At 56.1% G+C, this 18,891-nt stretch overlaps 1 protein-coding gene across 3 annotated transcripts in view; it reads right to left on the reverse strand.

Annotated features, from left to right (window-relative positions):
- The window catches only part of PPL (periplakin), a 48,091-nt gene that overhangs the window by 4,469 nt on the left and 24,731 nt on the right, over positions 1-18,891 (reverse strand). For all 3 annotated transcript variants that reach the window (XM_027961713.2, XM_027961712.2, XM_042240653.2), the window contains exons 3-21: positions 15,218-15,372; positions 14,445-14,565; positions 13,758-13,871; positions 13,621-13,662; positions 12,231-12,392; positions 12,026-12,133; positions 10,211-10,306; positions 8,828-8,950; positions 8,584-8,730; positions 7,818-7,969; positions 6,760-6,857; positions 6,437-6,594; positions 4,855-5,033; positions 4,623-4,761; positions 3,703-3,896; positions 2,250-2,400; positions 1,437-1,520; positions 616-732; positions 40-132 (exon numbers count right to left, since the gene is read on the reverse strand). In XM_027961713.2, the coding sequence (XP_027817514.1) occupies positions 40-132; positions 616-732; positions 1,437-1,520; positions 2,250-2,400; positions 3,703-3,896; positions 4,623-4,761; positions 4,855-5,033; positions 6,437-6,594; positions 6,760-6,857; positions 7,818-7,969; positions 8,584-8,730; positions 8,828-8,950; positions 10,211-10,306; positions 12,026-12,133; positions 12,231-12,392; positions 13,621-13,662; positions 13,758-13,871; positions 14,445-14,565; positions 15,218-15,372 (2,433 nt within the window). The remainder of the gene's footprint in view (positions 1-39; positions 133-615; positions 733-1,436; positions 1,521-2,249; positions 2,401-3,702; positions 3,897-4,622; positions 4,762-4,854; positions 5,034-6,436; positions 6,595-6,759; positions 6,858-7,817; positions 7,970-8,583; positions 8,731-8,827; positions 8,951-10,210; positions 10,307-12,025; positions 12,134-12,230; positions 12,393-13,620; positions 13,663-13,757; positions 13,872-14,444; positions 14,566-15,217; positions 15,373-18,891) is intronic.

An 18,891-nucleotide genomic window follows, 5' to 3' on the forward strand; every position in this document is an offset into this window, starting at 1 on the left:
GGGTAGTTTTCAATAGGATGCCTTCCTGAGACCCGTCACCTGTCTCAGGAGGGTCAGTGCAAACTCCAGGTTCTGCAGCCTCTGTCTGTTGATGGCATTAACCTCCGTGAACTTGGCAGCAAGAGCCGCTTCCTACAGGAGAGCAGACAGACAGGAATCAAGCTGAGCGAGGTGTTTGAGAAAAACCTGGCATTGGGGGAGAGACACCAAAGAGAGTTGCCACTTCCTACCTGGAGTTCCACTAGTCTCAACTGTGAGAAAGAAAACTGGATTTAGAGTCAGAAGCCTGAACCCCCAGGGACCTTGAGCAGGTCTGTCTCTCAGCCTTAAGGTGCTCGTGTACAGAAGGAACAGGTTAACGTCAGCCCTCTGTGTGTGTGGACCCACTCGGCATGGAGCAAGGGGAACCGCCCCAGCCATGACTCCCAGCAGGCTGTCTTTCCAGGCGTGTCACTGTCGCCGGCCCAGAATAAGTTCATCGTCTTCTCCCACTGAGACTGTTGGCACCCAGGAGGGCCCCCAGCCCCGTATACCACTGCGCGTGCCCCTCTGAGGCCTGCGTGCCATGCTCCCTAGAGGAAGGGAGCCCCAGGAGGCCAGGCCCATGGAGCTCACCTCTTCCCTAACTTTGGCGGCAGGGGACTGGAGCCTGGCCCGCTTGCTCACATGGCTGTTCCTTCCATTCTCCAAGTCAAGGAGGGATCTGAGCTTCTCTGCTTCCAACTCGTAGTCCTGGGTGAGAGACACGTGGCAAAGGGCAGACCAGGGCAGGTGAGACCAGAGTGTTCCCATGCCCCTTCCGGCTGACCGCGAAGGTCTTCCGCTCAGCCGCACCCTGCTCTGACTAGCAGGAGGTTTGGAGAACCGTTGCTCCATCAACGGCACACAACCACATCTCTGGACGACAAGCGGGACAGGAGAAAACGGGCCCGCAAACCCCTTCGTCCCCAAAGCGCACTCCCTCCCTCCAGGGTGCCCCTGGCCCAGAGAAGGTGGCTTCCTGCCGTCTTCATTTCACTCTATACCGCAAGCTTTTTTTCATGCCACCCTGTCCGAGTCCTTCTGTGGGTCAGTTTGATGACTTGAACATCCATCAAGTAGCTGGATAATTTCCTAGCTGTTTCCTCTGCTAATACTGGACATTTAGGTTACTTCCAGTTTGTTTCTTTGGCTATTGGAAATAATTTTTTATTTTATACTGATTTTGTTAATCCCACATTATCATTTTTTCGCATCTTTTCCTTTATGATAAATTCCCCCGAGTTACTGCTTTAAACAGTATAAAACCCTTCTGATTTTTGATGCCTGGTACCATCTTGTTTCCCAAAAGGTGGTGCCAGTTTGCACGGCCACCAGCCGTGCCTGAGGACACCCCCAGGGGGTGGGGGGTGGGGATGGTGGGGAAGAGGCCCTGCTGCCGGGGTGTCGCGTCTCACCTTGACAGCCTGCTGGTACTGCTGGGAGTGCGTGTGGACTTTCTGCACTTCCTCTTCCCTTCTTGCTATTTCATCTAGCAGGTTCTGTACAACAACAGAGACTTTAAAAATAAAAGCTTGAAAAAAAAAATCCTAAACCTAGACAGAGTAGCTGAATTCCTTAGAGTCTGGAATTCTGTAGCACAGAGTATAATGAGCAGCTTCCTTGTTTACGTTTGTTGGTTCCAAAAGGCAGTTCTAAGGGCCTCTGAAGAAGGGCCAAGAAGCTAACAAACCTTGCCAGATGGCAGTGTTTACTGAGTGCATGGAGGTGTCAGGCACGGTGCTAAGGCTAAGCATGTGTCTTTCTGAGATTATCTCCCTGACTCTCCCCACACACATCCTTTGAGGTGAGCACCATCCTCACTTCCAGTTTAGGAGGTCCAGCGGTGCAGTGCCTGGACTGCGGGTGCATGGCTCCGGGGGTGGGAGCAGGATCTGAGCCCAGGCTGTTGGCTTTTCCGTTCCTCATCCTTCACCCCAAGGCCCTGCTGTCTTCTGGGGAGCCAGGGCTCTGGGCTGTGGAGGGGGGTTTCCCCCAATGAGGGCTCCCCAGTGACCCTGCAGTGATCCGCTTATTTAGCAGACCTGTGCCGGGGGCGGGGGCAGGGGTCCGCTCTAGGCCAGGCCCCATGCAAGGGACCAGGGAGGGAGCGGTGAGGGGGGGCCTGTCCTCGAGCTCAGAGACGCAGGTGCTGGGAGCCTGCTAGGCTAGGACCACAACCAGGCGCCCGTCCACAAAGGGGTTTGCTGACTCCCACCCAGCCTGCTCACCTTCTGGTTGTTCAGCTTGGTCTCCACTTGGCCAAGGCCGTCCGTCTCCTGGGGCTCGTAGCTGGGGATGTGGGACAGGAACTGAAGCAGGCGGTCACGGCCGCTGCAGAAGGCGTCGTGTTCAGCCCGGGCGCTCTGCAGGCTCTGGGCCCTGCGGAGCAAAGCCAGCCAGGCCTTTGGGCGCTTGGGTCGCACCGAGAGCTGCCTGCTGTCCCTTTCTAGAGGTTACCAAAGGGAACTGAACTGGGAGCCAGCGCAACATTTACCAGGAAGAGGAGTAGTTAGATAAATTGTGGAGTATTGGGTGGGAATACTGCATGGCCTCCATTAAAGGCAGGCAGGCCTGAGGGTGCGGACCTGAGGTGATGCCCACTGTGAATCCCAGGACCTAAATCACTCCCAGATCCAAGGAGAAATCACAAGGGAGGTGTGGAAATCTTTTGAACTCACTGAAAATAAAAACATCACTTGTGGGACAAAGTGAAAGCAGTACTTAGCAAGATGTACTTAAATGCTTAGATTAGGGAGAAAAAAAAAGCAGGCTCTCAGATCAACAGTCTAAGCTTCTAATAAGGAAGAAAAAGAAAAGCCAACTGAACCAAATGTAAGTAGCTACAGTAGGAAATAATGATGAGCAGAATTCAGTGAATCAGGAAACAGGAAAACGGGAAGATCACTGCAGCCAAAGCTGTTTCACTGAAATAGTCAGTGAAGTGATCAACCCCAGACAGAGTCATCAGGGGGAGAAAACAGAAGAAACAAATACAACAGAAGAAGACAGGATGTCAGGAATGAAAGCAAGGACGTTCCCTTCAAGGAGAAGAGAATGTCATGGACCATCTCATGCCCAAAACTCAACAGCTTGACGAGGTGTCCAACGTGTCCTTGAAAGACACAAACTCGTGAAGCTGCTCAAGCATCAGATGACCCAGATTGTCCAATATCTAATAAAAGAGGTTGCATTTGTAGCTAAAAAACCTTCTTACAAAAAAAAAAAAAAAATTGCAGGCCCAGATGGCTTCCGGGGTGAATTCTACACACATTTAAGGAAGTAATACCCAGTCTTCACAGACCCTCTTTCAGAAAGAGGAGGAGGGAGCACATCCTGACTGTTCAGGCCAGGAAAATACACGACGGGGAACTAGTAGGACATGCTGGGTGTTCCTACGTTTCCTACCAACCCTGGTTCGTACAGGGTGGCTTTGGAAGGACGCACAAGAAACTCATAGCAGGGCTGATCTTGGGGGAAACGGTTTGGTCATTACAACCCCTGTGGGTTTTTAAAATTTTGTATGTGTATTGCTTTTCCCAAAAAGCAGCAATTATTTGGAAAATAAACAGCCTTCAGCGCTGTCCACAGAAATCCTACTTGGGTGCCTCAGGCAGACTAGCTAAGCCAAGGCCACCGAGACCACCCTCCCCAACCCCCCAGCCTCGCCCCGCGGCCCCTGACCTGAGCTCCGCCTGCTGGCAGAGGCCGTCGAAGCGCTGGCACAGCTTGTGCACCTCGGCTTCCTGGCGCTCCAGGTCTGGGCAGTGCTCCTGGAAGCGGCTGGCCAGTGACCCCGAGCACTGCTTGGCGGCCTGCAGGTTCCGCTGCACCTCGCTGAGCAGGGCCTTCCGGGCCTGCAGCTCAGAGGCCATGGCCTGCAGGGTGGAGAGGCAGGTGGCGGGCGCCGTGGCCAAGGGCTCCAGGGCCCAGAGTGCTTGGGGCCGCCTGCTTAGAGGGGGTGGTGGGCCTGGCCCGGTCAGGGACCAGGGCTTTGCCTCCGAGTGGTCCTCAAACCTGAGGTCACTTCTACAATTTCCGTCTCGTGACAATGAACACCACCCGGGAAAAACAGCTTCTAAAACCCTGAGGCGCACAGCGTGGGCCGGTGACACTGTGTGTGGACTGGAGGGCCCCCGGCGGAGGCTCTGCCCTCTGAGCCTGCTTCCTGGATTCCCAGTGAGGCTGTCACCAAAGGCAAGGGGTCTGTGAGGTGATCCATGAATGAGGGGCCTACCACAGGCTCACAGACGGGCTTAGAACAGCCCAGTGGCACCGTGAAGACGGCAGGTGCTGGGCGAGGGGCAGAGCTGCCTCTGCTCGGCTGGCCTGCCCGGCGGGCATCTGGGCACAGGAGGCCAGGTCTGCTCCTTCAGAGAAACGGCGAGGGGGTGGCTACGCTGATACCTGATTTGCAGATACCAGCACCTGATTTCCGCAGGCCCCACAAACCCCTTGTGTGGCTGGGATTCCAAACCTGGAGAGACCTGCTGTCCTGGGCCTTGGGCCCCTTGACTGTCCAGAGGTGGAGGGCGAATGGGAGCCCTTAGAGCCCACTCGCAGCTCAGCGAGGGGATCCCGGGGCCTGGAGTCCCCACACTCACCGCCAGCTCCTGCCTCCTGCTGTCTAGGGCCTGGCCACTCTCGGGCACTGTGTCCTCCTGGGCCAGCTGGTTCTCATACGTGGCCAGCATCTCCCGACCCTGCTGCAGGCTCTTCTCCAGGCGGTTGGCGATGTCAACTCTGAGGACATGAGTCAGGAGTTAGCTGCGGGGTGGAGGGTGGCCTGGCCCCTGACCACCCTGCCTGGCCTCACCGCTGCCCGCCTGCACCCACTTCTCCTGGGCGGCTTCCAGCAGCTGCACCAGGCGCTCGTATCTGTGCTGGGTGTCCTCCACCCGCGTCCTCAGCAGGGCGGTGCTGCTGCTGTCCGGGAGGGCCCGCACAAATGCCTCGCCCTCGGCCGTGCTGCGCGCCTTCTCGGGCTCGATCCGCAGCAGCTCGTTGGTGATGTTCTGTGGGGACCGGAGCCCTCATGTTGGCCACAGCCAGGGGCCCCTCTCCCCCAGGACACCCTCCCTGGGATGGGGGCTGCCTGGGGGTCTGGGGCACCGGCCTAGGAGTCGGGGTCTGTAATGAACATCCCCGGGGGTTCTGATGCAGTGGATGGGGACTCAGGACTGATGAAAACCAACAGGTAACACCAAGCACTTCAGGTTCCCACTACTCCACGGGGATGGTGCTACTCATCTTTGGAGGGAACCCTGACGAGATGGGTGCGACTCCATGCGGCTTAGGAGTTTGCAGCCACGCCCCCACCCCGTACCAGGCCTTGGCTCAGCCCCTCCCGGCCCTGGCACGAGCCCCGTCAAGGGCCACAGCACCGCTGTGAGTCCCATGCCTCCTCTGTGGGCCCGGGAAGGTTGCACCCACGACAGAGGGGGCCGAGGACCCCAGAAACTGTGTGTGTGTGTGTGTAGGAGGGTGTGTGTGTGTAGGAGGGTGTGTGTGTAGGAGGGGGTGTGTGTGTGTAGGAGGGTGTGTGTGTGTGTGTGTGTAGGAGGGTGTGTGTGTGTAGGAGGGTGTGTATGTATAGGAGGGTGTGTGTGTGTGTAGGAGGGTGTGTGTGTGTAGGAGGGGGTGTGTGTGTAGGAGGGTGTGTGTGTGTAGGAGGGTGTGTGTGTAGGAGGGTGTGTGTGTGTGTGTGTGTGTGTAGGAGGGTGTGTGTGTGTAGGAGGGGGTGTGTGTGTGTAGGAGGGTGTGTGTGTGTAGGAGGGTGTGTATAGGAGGGTGTATGTGTGTGTAGGAGGGTGTGTGTGTGTGTGTAGGAGTGTGTGTGTGTGTGTAGGAGGGTGTGTGTGTGTGTGTGTGTAGGAGGGTGTGTGTGTGTGTAAGAGAGTGTGTGTGTGTGTGTAGGAGGGGGTGTGTGTGTGTAGGAGGGGGGGTGTGTGTGTAGGAGGGGCATGTGTGTGTGTGTGTGTGTGAAGGAGGTGAGCTGTGGCCGGCGTTCCTGTGCTCCATCCTCCCGAGACCCCCTGAGCGGGCAGCCAGCCCATTTTACTAAAGAAACTGAGGTCTGCAATCAGGGCAAGGGGGCCAGCTCTGTCGGCCCAGAGCCCCTGGGCCGCCGGGCGCCCCGCCTCTCTCCCAGCTGGGTGCTGACCTGCTCAGGCTGCGGTCCTGCCGTCATCTGCTCTATCAAAAGCCCTTTCTCCTGGAGACATGTCTGGGGGACACCAGACCTCTGGCACCTCTTCAGTTCTCAGCCTAGAACAGCGCCTCTCCCTGCGACTCATGGCTTCCCATTACACGTGGCAAGCGGACCCCATGGAGCACCCAGAGCCCCCATGGACATGAGACTGTGGGCAGGGCCCGCGGCAAGCCCAGGGGGCCAGCCCGTGCCTCCAGCCCTGGGTACCTTGAGGTCCTTGGCCCGCTCGGCGCTGTCCTGCACAGCCCGGCCCTGCTCCAGTGGCGGCCGCAGGATGGCCGTGATGGCCTTCTCCTGCCGGTCCAGGTCACTGGCCACCTTGTCCAAGCCGGCCAGTAGCTGGCGGCCCTGCAGATCCGAGGCATCTGATGGAGGGAGGTCAGAGTCAGGGGGCCGTGGGGGGCCTAGGGGGTGTTTAGGGGTCAGCTCAGCGTGTCCCCCCACCCTGCTGTCCCATCTGCTACACAGACCCTGGATTTGGGCCCCCTCCCCGTTCCCCCAGAGCCACAGGCAGTGGCCCTGGTACCCACCTCCAGAGCTCTCCGCCTTCAGCACCTCATGCCGCTGCTGGAGCGCCTTTCTGCTCCCGACTGCCTTCTGCCGCAGGCTCTGGTACTGGCTGCCCAGGCTGTGACAGCAAAAAATGGGCTGGGGACCCCGAGGTGGTCCATACCCCCACCACCCACAGAAGCGGGACCCTGGGTTCTGGCTCAACAGACAGCCCCGAGGAGTCAGGCAGCTCCTCAAAATGCTTTGAAATGTCAACATAACACATGCACACAGAGGCTCTGCTGAAACACCGGTTTCTGTCTGCTCCCGGGTTCAGTGGGCCCCTTCAGCCTCTCCTTTCTTCCTCTGTCTCTTTTTCCTTCATAGCAAGTCTTACGACCTACAGTGGTCTTGTTTGCTCATAACTTTTCCCCGCCACGATGCTTCCTCCAAGGGAGCAGTACATAGCACATGCTCAACACATATCTGCTGAACGAAGAAATGAAGGAGTTCCTGAATCACTCATTCAACACAGAGTTCTTTGGTGCTTGCTTTGCACCAGGTAGGGAACAAGACCCTGAAAGTATACCAAATCTCAAGGAACCTCTGCCCAGTGGGATGGACACATAGACACAGAGCAGCCTCATGAGAGCAGCACACGAGGTGGGAGAAGGTGCTTGGGAGCCAAGAGGCGGCAGCCTTTTGTCCTGGAGCCAGAGTGGAAGATGAGGGGAGGGGGCAATCAGGGACGGCTTCACAGAAGAGGTGGCCCCCGGGCTGGGGTATTCAAGCCAAGAGGTCTGAGTCAACAGGGCGATGGGTTGGCGTGCAGGGAGAGGGAGTTACACGTGCCAAGGCCCTGGGGCACCTGCAGAGAGGCCCCTCTCTGCAACATACCCAGAGCCAGACGCTCACACACAAGTTGGCCAGGCCAACGGGATCTGCTGCTGTTCCACCTGAGCCTCCAAAGGGGGTGCACGTGTGGGACACAAGTGGCACCCTGTGGCTCAGCTGTGGTGCCCAGGGCTGTGAATGGGGCCTGGGAGCCCAGGGAGGTGCGGCCACATACCACACCAGCTCCTCCTCCTTTATCCCATACCTGTCAGCCAGAGCCAGGGCCTCGGGGTCGGTGGGAGGGATCATGAAGCAGACGGCCGGGGCAGTCAGCTCATTCCCCGCGCTGTCCGTGAGGTCCCAGCTCTCCCCGTTGTTCCTCTGCAGGGTGTAGCTGTAGCCCCGAGAGATCAGGCCCTGGTGGGGGACAGGCCAGTCAGGACACATGGAGAGACCTGTCACAGCTGGTGGCTGGGAGCCAGTCCCTGCCTAACTCTGGGACCTGGGGAGTCTTAGCCTGTCTCTCAGGAACTCCTCAAGAGGTTTCATCATGAAGATGAGAGGCTCTGCCAGCCTAAAACCCACCTGGACTTCCCTCTGGGGACCCCCACCCCATGCAGTCCCAGCCCAGGTAGTCTCCTCCTTTCATCCTCTGACTGCTCAGGGTGAACATGTGACTTAAGGTCTGGCCAATGAGAGAATGGCACTCACAGCCACAGTGATTGGTTCAGGCTGAACACATGACTCAAGAGTGGGCCAATGAGAACCTTCCCTGAGACATCTGCTGGAATAACTGGTGCCTCTAAGCTGGTGGGACAGAAGGCCAGGTGGGACCATGTGGCGGGGGTGGGGTGGGGGTGGAGAGTGCTGGCAGAGAGTGACCCCAGTGACGGAGATAAACACAGGCTCCTGAAAACGTCTGAGGTCCTGCCTCCAGCCCTGTCACCCCTTAGGCCTTTCAGTGACCTGAGAAGAGGCTGATCTGGGCCCAGTCTGCCTGGGGCACCTGGAACACCTGGGCAGGGGCTCACCTGGTCACCCTCAAAGTCACAGAGCGCCTCCACGGGGATGGGCTTGAGGGGCGTCTCCCGGCGGTACTTGAGGGGCACCACCTGCTGCCCTCGCTTCTGCAGCCCCCGCACCACATGCTCGTACTTGTCCAGAGCCTTCTCCTGGTCCTGGATGTGGAGGGGAGTGCCCGGGTGAGACCACGCAGCCCTCCCCAGGCAGCAGGCAGGGAGCCAGGGAAGGGCCTATTCAGTGGGCGTCACTCACGTCCAGCTCCCGCAGTAGCAGCTCAATCTGGTATCGGTCCTTGAAGTCGGGGCTGTATTTCTGGTTCAGGTCCGAGTCCACCTTGCGAAGCAGCTCTTGGGCATCCTTCATGTCTTTGTGGAACTAGAGGAGACCAGAGGGTCCCATCATGGACGGGAATCCACCAGGATGCCTGGGGCTCATCCTGGCTGTGACTTGAAGCCCACTCCCAGGTGGGGCTGGGCCTCCCACTTACCCTGAATCCACAGGCTTGGGGATGCCCCCAACCCTCCCCAGCCCACCTTCCTGGGGGGCTTCACAGGGAGAAACCGGGTCCCTTCTCACCAATCCATGCAACGCCACCTCTACGACACACTGTTTTCATGTCCATACACCAGTAACCTTAGGGTTCTCCTCTATTCCACTTCTGTCTTTGCTGGGAACACCCTGATTATTCTAAGTCTCAGTACATGGAAGACAAGCCTCCCTACTTGGTTCTGGGAAACTCTCGTGCCCGTTTTTCAGCCTATCAGCTCTGGAATCATTCACTGACAGCTGTCCCCTGGGCTGCAGCTGTGAACATGATTTTGGGATCCCTGGGAAGTCCACAGCCCGGCAGGACTGAGATACTACGACACCGAGTTAGTTATGTTAGTGTTGTCTGAGTTCAAATGTCCCCAAACTGCCTGCTCAGAAGAATCACGTGCAGCTGTCTTATTAAAAACACGTTCCAGTGGAAACACTGCAGTATCCATCAACACTGCGCATGGAGAACACACACGTGGTCTACGCATACAATGGGATCGATGGAATATTATTCAGTTGTGAAAAGGAATGAAGTTCCAGTTCGTGATGAACCTTGAAAACATGTTCAGTGAAAGAGCCAAACACAAAAGGCCACAGATCATGTGAGTCCACGTCTATGCAATATCTAAAATAGGCAAATCCAAAGAGCCGGAAAGTAGAGGGGTGGGCATCAGGGGTTGGAATGGGGGAGGTGACTGTTTATTAGGTACAGAAGTTCCACTTGGGGTGGTGAACACGTTTTGGAAAGACAGTGGCAATGGCTGCACAACACTGTGAATATAATCACTGCACTGGGCTGCACACTTAAAAATGCCCAGACTGGCAAACTTCATATAATATATATACCAAATGAAAACCCCACACACCCATTCCTGCACCTGCGCTCTCTTAGTGAGTTAAGACTCCCCAGTCCCAGCCCCCTGGGAAGGCAGACAAGGGCGCCGCAATCTTAGGGCACATGCGTGTCCACCATGAGAACCACAGACACTGGGCGGCGTGGGAAGGCAGCTCTGAAAGGCTCCCGAGGAAGCGGTGCTGAGCCCACAAGGGAGCCAAGTGGGCGCTGGGTGGCCCCCATGGGGCCCGGGTGGCAGGCACCTGGTGGTAGTCCTCCATGTACTTCAGGTGGCTCTCCTCGCAGATGAGCAGGTTCAGGTATCCCTTCCAATCTGCGTGGACGGCCTCCATGTGAGCCTGCCAGGAGAAAGGGGGCACACTGCTGCTGGCCAGGCATCTGGGACAGGGCTTCCCAGGTGGTGCTGGCGATAGAGAACCTGCTTGCCATTGCAGCAGATGTGAGAGAGGCGGGTTCGATCCCTGGGTCGGGAAGATCCCCTTGAGGAGAACAAGGAAATCCATTCCAGTATTCTTGCCTGGAGAATCCCACGGACAGAGGAGCCTGGCAGGCTACAGTCCACAGGGCAGCAAACAGAAATGACTGTCGGACATGACCGAAGCGATTTAGCACACACACACGCAGGAATCTGGGACACCAGGGGAGGGATGGCAGGATTCCAGACCAGAAAAGGGTAGAGGAGAGGGGCATCTGGCTTCTGCATGGGTGTGACTCCCAGCCAGTTCCTGCCAGGAGTGGGAGGAGGAGAGAGGAGAATGTATTGAGGAGTCAAGCAGGGCTGCCATGTTTGGGCACACAGGTTGTGCACTGCACAAGGGACAAGTAGGGGCTATGTCTGCCCAAAGTGGTGCTTTAAAAAAAAATCTTACAAGGTACTCCCCAGATTCATGTCCACCAGAACTCAAAATGTGGCTTTATTTGGAATAGGATTTTTGTGGATATAATCAGTTAAGAATATCAAGATGAAATCCTAGATTCAGGGTGTCCTTATAAGAAGAGGAGAGGACACACAGGTGAGAAGGCCATGTAAAGACACAGAGGTGGATATAGGAGGTGTCTGTCTAGTCAAGGCTATGGTTTTTCCAGTGGTCATGTATGGATGTGAGAGTTGGACTGTGAAGAAAGCTGAGACCCGAAGAATTGATGTTTTTGAACTGTGGTGTTGGAGAAGACTCTTGAGAGTCCCTTGGACTGCAAGGAGATCCAATCAGTCCATTCTAAAGGAGATCAGTCCTGGGATTTCTTTGGAAGAAATGATGCTGAAGCTGAAACTCCAGTACTTTGGCCACCTCATGCGAAGAGTTGACTCATTGGAAAAGACTCTGATGCTGGGAGGGATTGGGGGCAGGAGGAGAAGGGGACAACAGAGGATGAGATGGCTGGATGGTATCACCGACTTGATGGGCCTGAGTTTGAGTGAACTCCAGGAGTTGGTGATGGACAGGGAGGCCTGGCGTGCTGCGATTCACGGGGTCGGACACGACTGAGTGACTGAACTGAACTGAATTGCAGGAAAGCCAAGAATTGCCAGCAGTCACCAGAGTCAAGGAAAGAGACAAGGAAGGATTCTCCCCTCGAGCCCTCAGGAAACAAGCCTGCCAACACCTTGATTCTGAATTTCTGGCCTCCAGAACTATGAGAGAATAACCTTCCATTGTTTAAAGCCTCCAAGTTGGTGGTCATTTGTTACAACAATAATAGGAAACTAATACAGGCACCACATGGGCTTCAGAAGTCTAGGGACCGAGGGCTAGGGCATCGAGAAGAGGAGGCAGGGCCAGACAGAGGAAAAGTGAAAGTGAAAGTGAAGTTGTTCAGTCGTGTCTGACTCTTTGTGACCCCATGGACTGTAGCCTACCAGGCTCCTCCATCCATGGAATTCTCCAGGCAAGAGTCCTGGAGTGGGTTGCCAGACAGAGGAAAGGGAGACGGCAAAGTGGAGAGACAGACAGACACTGGACATAGGACCCTGGGGCCTGCCTGAGTGCAGGGAGCCCAGACCAGAGGTCACCTGGAGGCCAGCCTGAAGCAAGTGTTCCTCCCTGGGGCTCACGCACCTCAATGGAGTTTCTCCCGGGGTGCTCGGCGGCGAGCAGCTGGTCACCCTCGCTGTGCAGCTTGTTAATTCTCTCCTCTTTGGCCTCCAGGTTCCGGTGGATGAAATTCTGCAGTGAGGGCAGTGGAGGGGCTCAGTGCCCAGGCGGGCAGCCCCAAGCTCCTTCCGGGGCCCCCCACCCTGCACCCCCGGAGCCCAGCACCCACCTCGTACTGGCGCCGGCGGCTGGGGTAGTTGAGGTTGCGGTCACTCCAGTCATACTGTATGCGGCCCTGGGCCTGCTGGTCCAGCCAGTACAGCTCGTTGGTGCAGCGCTGCATATAGTCCTGCAGCGAGCTCAGGTGCCGCTGCCGCGCCTGTGACGCCGCCTGCAGGCAGGCAAGGACAGGGCTGCAGCCTCGCCGGCAAGGGACTCCCTCCACACCTCCTGCCCCGCTGGACTCCCTTGGATAAGTCATCTGATCCTCCCAAACTCCTTCAATCGTTCAGCAAACGTTTATTGTGCATCTACTAAGTGCTGGGCTAACGCAGGAGACAAGAGACTCGGGTTCCATCCCTGGGTTGGGAAGATCCCCTGGAGGAGGGCATGGCAACCCACTCCAGTGTTCTTGCCTGGAGAAGCCCATGGACAGAGGAACCTGGAGGGCTACAGCCCACAGGGTCACAAAGAGTCAGACACGACTAAAGCAACTTGGCATGTATGCAAGTGCTGGGCATGGCTCCAGGCCCTGCGATATAGCAGTGAGCAAAACAGACAAAACCCTCACAGAACAGACATGCTTGTGGAGCCCCTCGGTTTACTCATCTGCAAAATGGGAATAACAGCACAGATCTCATAGGGCACCAAGCCTGGCATACAGTTGGTGCTCCATAAACGTCAGCAGCTATGCTTCTGCTTTTGTCTTTAACATGTCATGGTGCCAACTACCACAGGGCAGTGGGGAGGGGGTGTCTGCATTCCACTCTGCAAATGAGATCAGCAGTGAACACGTACGGGGGAGCCGACCATGTCCCATGACTGCGCAAAGGACTTCTCCAACATCAACTCAGGCAACCCTGAAGGCTTCCTGTAAGCCAAGGAGTGGAAGTGACTCCATTTTACAGATGAGGAGACTGAGGTTCCCTGAGGCTCAGCAGCTCATGCTCGAGGTCTCCCCACCTAAAGGGGAGACGGCCCAGCTCCAGAGCCTCCTGCCATGGGCTACCCTGTCCCCGTCCCTGCATTCTCATGTCTGAGGTGTCTGTAACATCCACAGCAAGAAAGCATTTAGGCATCATGCGCAGTTACAAAGAAGAAGGTTTTGAAAAGAGAAATAGAGAACTTTTGCTTTTAAGCACCTCGCACTGTGCTTGGCACACAGTGGGTGCTCAAGAAAGAATTAAGAAGCAAAGAGTAGGATAAACTGTATCCATAGGGTCTCTTGGGGTTTTCTGTGAGCAAAGGGCAATCAGGGGTGCCTCTCGGGCAGGGGCTCGGGATACTGCTTCTCCCCCCTTCATCCCCCTACATCCTGCTTGAAGTGTTAACCGCACACACTTCTTCGCCCACAGCCTGGCTTCCCGTCCCCTCCCATCCCGGTCCTGGGGGCGTCTCACCAGCAGTTTCTGGTACTTGGCCTGGAGTTCACCGTTCTGCTCCTGAGGATCAGGCCGAGGACACGGGTTACGGTGGGGGTGCAGGCAGGAGCCCCTCCTCCCCCGGGTCCCTTTTACCCCTCCCCCCAGGCACACACCTTGGCGAGGTGGGGCCCGATGGCCTTGACCTCATTGTGAAAGATGTTGTGTTGTTCCACCTGGTGGTCCACCAGCGGCAGTTCCGTCCCGAAGCTCTGGCTGCTCAGCTTGTCCTGGCCAGGGAGGCGGGGGCACGACACACACGGGCATGGGCCAGGGGGCCCCAGGACTCGCAGGCCACTCAGTGCCCATGCCCGGGGAGCCTTAGCTCTCCTCACAGCACCAGCTGAGGAGGCAGTGAAGTAGCCCCGGAGGGATGAGGGAAGAGGTTGTCACCCCTGATCTCATTTAACCTCGCTACAACCTCAGAGGCCCTTGCGGTTGCTGCTTCCATTTCACAGATGGGAAAACAGGCTCGGCTTGGGGAGTCACTTGCTCAAGATCACACCAGTGGCCGGGCTTCTCCGGGGTGGAGATGGGCTGGCGAGGGCACAGGAAGACCAGCGGCCGGCCAGAAATCTGGCTGCTGCCCCCAGTCGACCAGGACCCCAACGATCCTGGGAGGCTCCCAACCTCCACCACATCTGCTGACCCTGGGCTAGGCACTGCACCTCTCTGAGCCTTGAGCTCAGAGACTACACAGACATCAGGAAATAACTGGGAACAGCAGGGCTCCAGTGCCCATGCAGTGGAGGGGGGACTCCTAGCCTTACATGGCCCCACCCCAGCCGAAGCCCGGGCCGTACCAGCTTTTCCTCCACCAGCGCCTCCCAGTTGACCTGCGGGTCCACCTCTTTCGCCACCAGGCTGTAGATCTGCTTGTGTTTCCCGCGGAGGTTGGTCACACGCTCCTTCAGCTGACGGATGCTGAGCGGGGAGGGGAGAGACCGCCCTGGTTAGCGGGGCTGGGGGGCAGGCACAGTGCTTCTGCTGGGGGGCTTCTGCTCCCACCCCAGGCCCCAGTCTCAGCTTTCTGCTCAGTGGCCTGGAAGGTCAGGGTCACGGTGGCCTTGAGTCCACCCTGGCCTGCTCCTGCCCACTCTCTTTTATTCTGCCTTCCCCCACCAACGTTTCCCCAGGGCCCGCTATGCGCCTGGAACCATAGAGGTTTTCGGAACAAACAGGCCAGTCTGCTGCTCCTGGAGCCCACTGTCCACCCAGCAGGGCCCAGGGCTGGGCTGCGACAGAAACAGTGCTCTGTCCACGTCTGAGCTGAGGCAAGAGCCAGGAGCTCAGAAAGCCAGCTGGGCATCAGGCAGGGGACAGCGCACTCACAAGCCTGGAGGTCGGGGGCTGTGGTCACACTGTGACCAGGACAGGGGACCCGAGTACTCCAAGCCTCAATTTCCCTAGCTGCGAAATGGGTTGTTGGAAGGATCACATGGAGCGTTCAACTAGGGGTAGCCCCACCATCAGCCTTCCACAAACCCCGACTCGGGTCCCTGCACACTGAGCGGCTACAGCCCCCCTGCCCTGACCCCGAGCGGCTCCCTCAGGACCGGAAGCGGAGGGGACCTACTCCTCGGCGATCATGTCCCCCTGGGGGTGCTTCATGTGCTTAGCGATGGCCGCGTCCGCCTCCAGCATGTAGAGCAGCTTCTCCGAGTCTGACACCTTCTGCAGGGCCACATCCCGGTGCTCGGGCTGCCGGCCCTCCTGCAGCCGGGCCAGGTCCTGCGAGAGGCACGAGAAAGGGGTGGGGAAGACAGAGGGCAGGGACTCAGGGGGCACAGCCAGGATTGGGGGGCTCCCCTGGCCCTGCCCAGCCCCTGCTCTGAGGGAGCAGGCTCGGGACACGGCTGTGCACAGGGAGGCATGGCCCATCCAGCCCAGGAAGGAGGGCAGCGTGTGTGCGCGCTCAGTCGTGTCCGACTCTCTGCAGCCCCGTGGACTGCAGCCCGCCAGGCTCCTCTGTCCGTGAGATTTTCCAGGCCAGAACACTGGAGTGGGTTGCCACTTCCTCCTCCAGGGGATCTTCCCGACCCAGGCATAGAACCTGCAGCTCTTGCATCTCTTGCACTGGCAGGCAGATTCTTTACCACTGTGCCACCAAGGGAGGAGGGAGACCCCCAGAAAGGCCTGTCAACAAATAAACCTCAGGAACCCCCTAGCAGTCCAGTGGTTAGGACCCCACATTTCCACTGCAGGGGGAGATGGGTTCGCTCCCTGGTCAGGGAACAAAGATGACAAAGTTTGCACAGGTCGGCGTTTACCAAGGAAGCCCAGCAGGGGTGGAACGTGGGGCCCTGCTTGAGCTCGGGCTCTGGGATTCAAGGAGGCCCCTGAGGCAGTGACGCAGGCTAAGAATGAAGGAAGAGGGGGAAGAGAGCTGGAGGCAGAGGGAGTGGCCTGTGTGCAGGTCCTGTGGCAGGAAATGATGGCTGGAAGGACGGTCAGGGGAAGAAGCTGGGGGTGGGACAGGGCACGGTGCCACCCATCCTTAAAGGTGACTCCTCCAGGGGCTCCTCAGGGGAGAGGGTCCAAGCTAGGGGCACGGTCAGGTGTTATGACAAGGCCCAGGAGAGAGCTGAGGGTGGCCTGTACTGGGGTGTTGCCAGCGAAACGGCGAGAATAAGCAGAGTGGGTGGACGTCTGGAAGGTACAATTGCTCAGTCAATGATGAGTCCAGTTGTTGCTGTTCAGCCGCTAAGTCATGTCTGACTCTTTGCAATCCCATGGACTGCAGCATGCCAGGCTTCCCTGTCCTTGACTATCTTCTGGAGTCTGCTCGTGTCCATTGAGTCAGTGATGTTATCTAACCATCTCATCCTCAGCCACCCCCTTCTCCTTTTGCCCTCAATCTTTCCCAGCATCAGGGTCTTTTCCAAAGAGCTGGCTCTTTTCGTCAGATGGCCAAAGGATTAGAGCTTCAGCATCAACCCTTCCACGAATATTCAGGGTTGATGAGCCCAGGGTCTCTGATAATTTAGGGAAGAATGATGAACTGGCAGAGGGAACAGCAGGTTAAACACAGCCTGTTAATCCACTTAGTAGACTTTCATGGAGCGAGATGGGCTCTGAGCCAGGCCTGTTGTGGTGGAGCGGAGGGGGTACGAGTCAGAGACTGGACTGAGCACAGGTGGGGCGGGGGGTCACATAAGGGACCTCGTAGGCCCGTTTGCTACCCCCAGCTGGGGGTCAGTGTCCCCATCTCTGCAATGGCAGTAAGAGAAACCCATGTTTCAGCAGAGGCAGCCAAGAGACCAGGGAATTGTCCCTCAGCCGCCTGAAGATGGGAGTACAGATGGGGATGAGCTCAAAACCAGCAAGTGAGAGGAGCCAGGCACTGAAGGCCACGCCCCTTGGGACTGCCCCAAGTCGGCAGATCCATAAAAGAGGCCAGATGGGAGCAGGAATCCACAGTCAATGGACCTCGGGGAGCTTATAAAGGGATTACAGGTTTGGAAACTGACCTGTGGAAATGGCTGCACCCCTCGGTGACGTTACTAAAAAAATCACTGCACTGTGTGCTCGAAGAGGGTGCATTTTCTGATCTGTAAAACCCGCCTCAATAAAGCTGTTAAAAAAAAGAAAAAGCACAAAAGGGAGGAACGGAAAAAGGAAAAAGAAGTGAACGGAGGTGGTATGGTGCCTGGTATAGTGTAAAATGACTCAGCTTCCTCTTGGAGGAAGAGAGGGTATCCAGCCCACATTCCAGGTCTTTCCTGGGCCAACTCTGGGAGGGCTGGGCAGCGACGGGTGGGGGCAGCTCCCTAAGGGGCTTTGGGGGTGAGACACCTGTGGCAGAAGGCCAAAGTCGCTGGACCATTGCCCCACTGCAGGTAGGTCTGGCTGGTTAAAAAGTTACAACATCATGGTTCTTGGCTTGGGTGGAATTTTATCGGTTCCATCATCACCAGTTGATCTGAAGCTCTGCTGGGCAATTACCATGTCAAAGATTAATTTTGCAAAAGGAGGAAGTAAATTAATCATCTCCTAATTCCCACAGGTGCAGGGACTCTGTGGGAATGCAAAACGTGTCCAGCCAAAATGAGAGAGAATATCCAGCCAAAAGATGCCACGAGGGAGTTCAAGAGTCCACAGTCGGGCAAGACTGATCAATGAGGACAGGTCAGCGCTGTGGTTACCTCGGGGGTGGGGGGTGACATTGATTGTGAAGGTCCCCCAGGACCTTTCGGGAAACGTCCTTTGATTTGACCTGAGTAAAGGTTCCATGGGTACCGATTGATGCGAAAACTCACAAGCGTGAAATCTTAAAATTTGGACACTTACCACAGACAAGTTTTTTTAAGTACACAAAAAAAGTCATAGGGACCGACATATCCTGTAAATTTTGCCCACACTGACGGACAGATAATCAATAAAGCAAATCCCGGAGATGGTTACTGGTAGGATCTGTGTGGTGAGGTTACAGGTGTTCTCCAACCCCTCCGGCTTTTCTGGCATTTAAAAATTGGGATAGGTACAAAAAGACTCCTGGAGTGGGTTGCCATGTCCTTCTCCAGGGGATCTTCCCAGTCCAGGGGTCAAACCAGGGTTTCCCGCATTGCAGCCAGATTCTTTACTGTGTGAGCCACCAGGGCAGCCCCAGGAATACTAGACAGGGCTGGCATTCCCTTCTCCAGGGGATCTTCCAGACCCAGGGATTGAACTGGGGTTTCCTGCATTGTGGGCAGATTGTTTACCATCTGAGCCACCAGGGAAAGCACAGCAGCACACAGGGCCACACACTGTGTGATTCTGTTTCTGTGAAATATCCAGAATATGTATATTCAAAGAGACAGAAGGCAGAGTAGCGGTTGCTGGGCAGATGGGCATGGGAGTTCCCTTTGGGAGGATGAAAGCAACTTGGGACCAGAAAGACGTGGTCATCGCACATCATAAACATGAAATGCCATGAAATTCTATACTTTAAATGCTTCACTTTATCTATGTGAACCTCACTTCCATTTTAAAAAATAGGAAAATTAAAGAGAACTTTTGGGTTCTCTTTTAATAAAATTAATTTTAACTTATAAATGAAGATATATATATTTATAAATAAATTGTTTTAAATTATTATTTATAAAACATTAAATAAATAAAATTAATAATGATGTTTTCTTCTGAAAGAAGGAAAAGACAAAAAGATTAGCCCATGCTGTCTTCAAAATCTGGTTTAAGTTTGTTCATTTGAATTAAAACAAAGAAAACATGCAAAATTATCTTCCAAACACATCCTTGCTACTTTGA

Source organism: Ovis aries, chromosome 24, assembly GCF_016772045.2.
Source record: "Ovis aries strain OAR_USU_Benz2616 breed Rambouillet chromosome 24, ARS-UI_Ramb_v3.0, whole genome shotgun sequence".
NCBI classification, from domain to species: domain Eukaryota; kingdom Metazoa; phylum Chordata; class Mammalia; order Artiodactyla; family Bovidae; genus Ovis; species Ovis aries.